The following is a 5,454-nucleotide window of genomic DNA, read 5'->3' on the forward strand; positions in this document are numbered from 1 at the left end:
GCCTGCCTGATTGCCTCTGTTCCCTGGAAGTTTCATTTCTTCAAACTGGACAAAAACTTCAGTTCTAAAATTGCTTGAACAGCAGATTCTTTGGTTCTCTTGAGTCCCAGTTTCGCGAGTCACCACGAGGGCCAGCTGAACTTTTCTGATGTGGGGACGACCTAGAGAACACTTGGATAGGAAAGCGAAGGGTAAATGTGTGCTTGCCCTTCCCCCTTTCAGTCCTGAAGCACCTTGACAGCTCACATCCATTTGCTCGGAGTGGGGTGGAGGGCATTCATTCCTGCCGATTCCCTGGTGTCCTGGGGGTGGGGAAGAGGGCAGGGATGGAGGCTGGCCCCCAGCATCCGCAGGAGGATGGGCAGCGCTGCAAGAAAACACCCGGGGGAGCCTGGGTGGTGCAGCCTCCTATGCCTTGCAGAGCCCAGCAGCCAGGAGAAGCTGGCTTGGGACTCTGTCTTTGAAGAGTTCTCTGGAAGTTGGAGGGGCGGGGCGAGCAGCGCTCTCTTGTCCTACCGGAGTCCTGCGCGGGAGTGTGAGGAAGAACTCAGCCTGCAGTTGCAGTCCCGGTGCTGTCCAGCTACTGTCCCTCTCCTGATCAGGGGTGCACACAGGGTGCTTGCCCAAAGGGTCGGCAGGGCGCACGCGCCGGCTTGGCAGAACGCACCGGCAGGATGGTGGGGCTGGTTTTGCTCAAGGCGCTGGTCACCAGGCTGCTGTTCGTGCTGCACTCTCTGGTCGCCGTGTGGCGAGTGACCTGGGTGAAGAAAGAGCACCGTTACTGGCTGCTGGCCCTGCTCAACCTCTTGCTGGCCCTGGAGACAGTGCTCACCCTCAAGTTCAAGCGCGGCAGAGGCTACAAATGGTGAGTGTCCTGGAAAGAGAGGAGGCAGAGGGTCCCGGGCATTGTTCATATGGTCCTAGCAGGTGGCACCAAAGCCCTTGTCACAGCAGTGTGTGGTTTCCTCTCTGGCATTTGGGCCGGTTTGGTTCTCCGCTGAGCTCGCCAGCACGTGGGATGCGGTTACATCTTTTGGGCAAGCCAGTTGTATCTTGGGTTCCAGCGTAGCGCTGGAAAGGCTGGAGTCTGGACCTATGTATGTACTTGGCTGATCCAGCTGATAGCCTTCACTAGAAGAGTGGAGCTGATCACTGCGTGCACTGCTTTGTAAGTTCGAGTGCGAGACTGACTCGGGACCAGTCCAGGATGTACAGTGCAAGAGTGTGCAAGAGTCGGGATGCTTTGCCGGGCATCGTGATCCTGGCAGAGCTGAGCGCTCCGGAGCGTACACTGAAAGGTGGCTCCCCTGCACCCACCTTTGGTTTGCCCTCTTCCCTTCTTGCCAGCCCTCGGTGCGACTGTGGTTTTAGCCACTTCCAATTCCTTCCAACCCCAAACGTCCCTGGCTCTGCAGTGTGAAACCAGTTTCAGGTGTCTGCCTTTGGTGGCTTTGAAACTTGGCAGACTACCTCATCAGGCATGGTTTGTGCTAGGGATACTGGAAGAGGGACCAGCAATGATTTAGTCTTAACCACACAGCATGGGAACTCAGGGTTCCTTCCGCTGGTGGCTGCGTTTCCTCCTAGACTGAATGCAAATGAAAAAAGGTTGACACAAAGATTGCCAAACTACTTGCAGAGCGCACCCCCAGCCACCCACAGTTACTTTCCAGGGCAATTCCATTCCAAACTTCTCCAACTTAAGCCTTTTTTCCTTGAGGGAGACGACGGTGGTATTAGGTTATTTAGTAACTGCATGCACTTTGCTGTTGTATTAGATGTCACGTTCAGAGACAAAAGCCCCTCCACAACAGAGTACGGAAAGGTTGTATATTTCATAGTCACTGTGAAAGAAGATGGGCTACCTTTGAAGATGAGGTGAACATAACTTTAGGCCTCTGCTTTTGAGAAATGTCTAGAATTATCAATGCTCAAGTCCTTGGGGGGGGGCCTCAGGGTTGCTGGCAGAGCCAGGGTAAGCATGGTACTTCCCATCCCCCTTACCACAAACAATTTATGAAGCTTGAGGCTTTTGTGGTACTTTCTAAGACAAAAAAGGGGAGAAACCAAGGGGGAGAGATGTTACGTTCACCTGCGCATTCTATAATAGAAACATTTGAAGTGTTTTTGTCTTTTTTACCCCTTAGTTGTAATACACTAGAGTAGACATATCTTGCATCGCAGGAGGAAGTCTGAGGCCAAAAACTGTGCAGTGTGAAGTAGTCCGGACACCAACCACGAGCACTTCTGGGACAAATGTAGATCTCAGGAGGAGTCAACTCAGCGAAACCTGAAGTAACCCTTTTCTCCCCAAGAGTAGGCCAGAGCCATTCAGCGCCTGTGGTAACACCAGAACTGGTGGAAAACACATCACAGCCTTCTGTGTGTTTCGCTGACTCGGGCTGTCATGGCACTTCCAACAAGGAAGGAGAAAATAATCTGGACAAATTGTACATGGGTCAGTGAGTCAGATAAATGGGTAACTGGAGTCATGTTGGTGTTTAAGCTGTGGGCTGCAGAATTGGGCTTAAAAAACAGGAGAGATTGTGGGCGTTCCTTCTTACTTGCATAAACTTCAATGGATTTACTTCGTGTCTCCAAGCTTCAGGGTCGGATCTGCAAACATGTATTTCACAGGTTGTTGGAGGATTATGGGACCTTATATATGTTGAGAGTTAATGAATCCCAAGAGGCTCTTTTTATACCCTGATTTTTTTCATTTCTTTCATATTAAAATATTCTATGCCAAAATATCAGCTAGATACATTTTATTCTTGTGTGAGTCAAAGAACTTTAGCAGAGGGACTATTTAATAAGCTATTGGTTCAGAGTGCCAAACGGGGGAAATCCTTCCGTTTCGAGCTATAGACCTCTGCTGTGTGTTTTGTATTACATCACTGGTTCAAGGGAAAGGTTGCTGGCTTGATATCCCAACCAATATCTGAAAGTACGCAGGCAGGGAAGTTGATACATTTGGGTCATTACAAAAGTTCATGAGCAAATGGGCGTACGTAAAGTGGTGCGAATATCTGCTCGCTCTAGTTTTACCCAGTCCCCAGGCTACTTCTTTGATGTGACAGAAGGCACGCTGCAAGCCAGCCTGCAAAGATGGTCATTTGCACTGTAGATAAAAACCACAAACAATGGGCTGCGAAAAACATAAATGAAATTATCCTTGAAATAACATGACGGCAATGGGAAAGGCTTTGATTTGGGGCCTATTTCATTCTAGGTTGGAGTTTTCTGAGAAAAACACGGCATAAAGTATTTTCTGTTTGAGCGTGTTAAGAACCATTTTCTATCTCAAATTACTAGCTGATAGAATCAAAGAGAGAGAAAAACAAACACTATAGTAATATCTATGCTAACTATATACAGTGAAATACAACACGTATTATCTATATGGGAAAATGTAATTTTTTATAGTTGTATGTATAGATTCACATGAACGGAGATAGATAAATAGGTAGGTAATTTTTTGAACCAGGGCCCTTCTTTCTATTTTGCAATCTGCCCAAAGAATCTATATGTAAAGAAACAAGCCAAAACATTAACTTCCCCCCACATATTGGTGGAAAATTATGCTGAGAAAATTATAGTGAGAACATTATGGTTTATTCATACTGATACTATTGAAAAGGGTGAGATAGAGTTTATCCACTGTAGTAGAGAATTCTCCACTGTGTATCATCAGGACAGGGCACTTATAGACTTCTTTGTTATGGCTCATTTGTTACAAGGATGGACTTGGAGGAGAAGTATACATTTTCCAATTGAAAACACTTGTTACACTCATCAAAAAAGAAGAAGAAAAAGATGTGGCTAAATGAGAACAATTGTAGAAAAGAAGAAAGATAAGGAAGAGGGGGAGAAGAGAAGAAAAGTATCATTTAACTCTGTTTCCTTGATTTTTATTATTTCAGTTTTCTGGGAAACAATCCAACTGATGTATGGATTGTCATTTAGGTAAAGTCGAAGCACACAAGACAGTGTTTCAGTCACTTCTTAGCCAATAGTGCTAGAAAGGAGGAGGCCATCTCAACACTAACCCTTCTCCCATATTGAAAAATCAGTTGATTCCAGTAGCATCCAAGCAATGGCTATGACAGACTGGAGGGAAGCAAGAACAGCTCCACCCTGCAGGCAGACATAAGCACGCATACACCGGGAGCAAAAAATCCATTTGTAATGACTAGTGCAACATGAACTTCCTTTTTACTCTTTCAGGCTAATTTGAATATTATTCATTTTGTTAAAATTTAAACCTGGACCCTGAAAAGCTGAACGAGGGATGGCACCAATCCTGGTGCTATAAAGGACAGTGGGGATTCCATTTCTCCATGCAGCAAGCACGCACATGTCTCTAAGGATATCTTCCCAGCCCTTTGGAAGGGAAAAGTGGAACTAGATGCTGAGCTCAGCTGCACAGGGACAAGGAGCATTACAGCATCCCGACTAACTTGCCAGCTGGAACTGTTAATTCTGGAATTCTATAGAATACAGAGGGCGGACCCACCAGTGACACACCCGGAAGGAATGCCAGGGGCCTTGCTTTTCATTCCCCTAGTGTTCACACTACCTGAATCTTCATCTGTCTTTCTCCAAGATGGAAATCAGCATTACTTAGTTTAATTTGTTTCTTGATTTTTTTTTTTTTTTTTTATTTTCAGTTGTCTGGGCAAAGATCCAATGGGTCTGTGAATTATCGTTTAGGTAAAATCAAACACAAGACAATATTCCAATTGCTTCCCAGCCAATAGTGATAAAATACTCCTCGGGGGATAGGAAATTTACCCAAGTTCGTGACAAGTTTGAAGCCTGTGTGCTTGGAAGGAGGTAGTAACTGAGAATAACAAAGAAAAATTCTAAGGTGAAATTACTGGCAAAAGTACAGACTTTTAACCACAGATCTTTCTTCATCACAACATTAATAATGAGAAGGATTTGTGACCCTTTGAGTTAGTGGGTAATGACCTTTGTCATCTCTCCTTTATTTTTCCTTTATGGTTGGTTAGGCAAAGCTGTTTTTTGTTCTGTTTTCTAGACAGTCCGCTGCAGTCCTGCTAGCCTTCAACCTGTGGCATTCTTTCTTCCTCCTGAGTGTTGTGGTTGTAGATACATGCTACCTAATCAAATTGACAATTATTTGTGTGGGAACTAACAACAATATTGTGCAAGGTACTATGGCCTGACAAAAGTAACAGGAAACAAAGAAAAAATAAACCCAAAAAAATTTAAATAAAATATAACATTTTGATCAAGCGCTATAACGTGTGGAATGAAAATCATTGCGAATCTTTAGCGTTTATCGAGTTTCAAGGTCTGCCGGATTCTACACACATGGTCCCATCTATTCCAACAACCACTACATTTTTATCCCCCTATTTTCGCCATTTTCATACGGGAAACTGAGGCACAGAGTTGTTAAATCTTTTCCCTGAAGCTTACAGAGTT

The 5,454-nt window shown here is 45.1% G+C and overlaps 1 protein-coding gene across 1 annotated transcript in view; it reads left to right on the plus strand.

The window, feature by feature from the left end:
* The first annotated feature begins 674 nt into the window (after window positions 1–674).
* Tmem26 (transmembrane protein 26) overlaps window positions 675–5,454 on the plus strand; it is a 43,632-nt gene continuing 38,852 nt past the window's right edge. The window contains exon 1 of the mRNA XM_005360445.2: window positions 675–865. Coding sequence (XP_005360502.1) covers window positions 675–865 — 191 coding nt within the window. The remainder of the gene's footprint in view (window positions 866–5,454) is intronic.

Source organism: Microtus ochrogaster, linkage group LG2, assembly GCF_000317375.1.
Source record: "Microtus ochrogaster isolate Prairie Vole_2 linkage group LG2, MicOch1.0, whole genome shotgun sequence".
NCBI lineage: Eukaryota > Metazoa > Chordata > Mammalia > Rodentia > Cricetidae > Microtus > Microtus ochrogaster.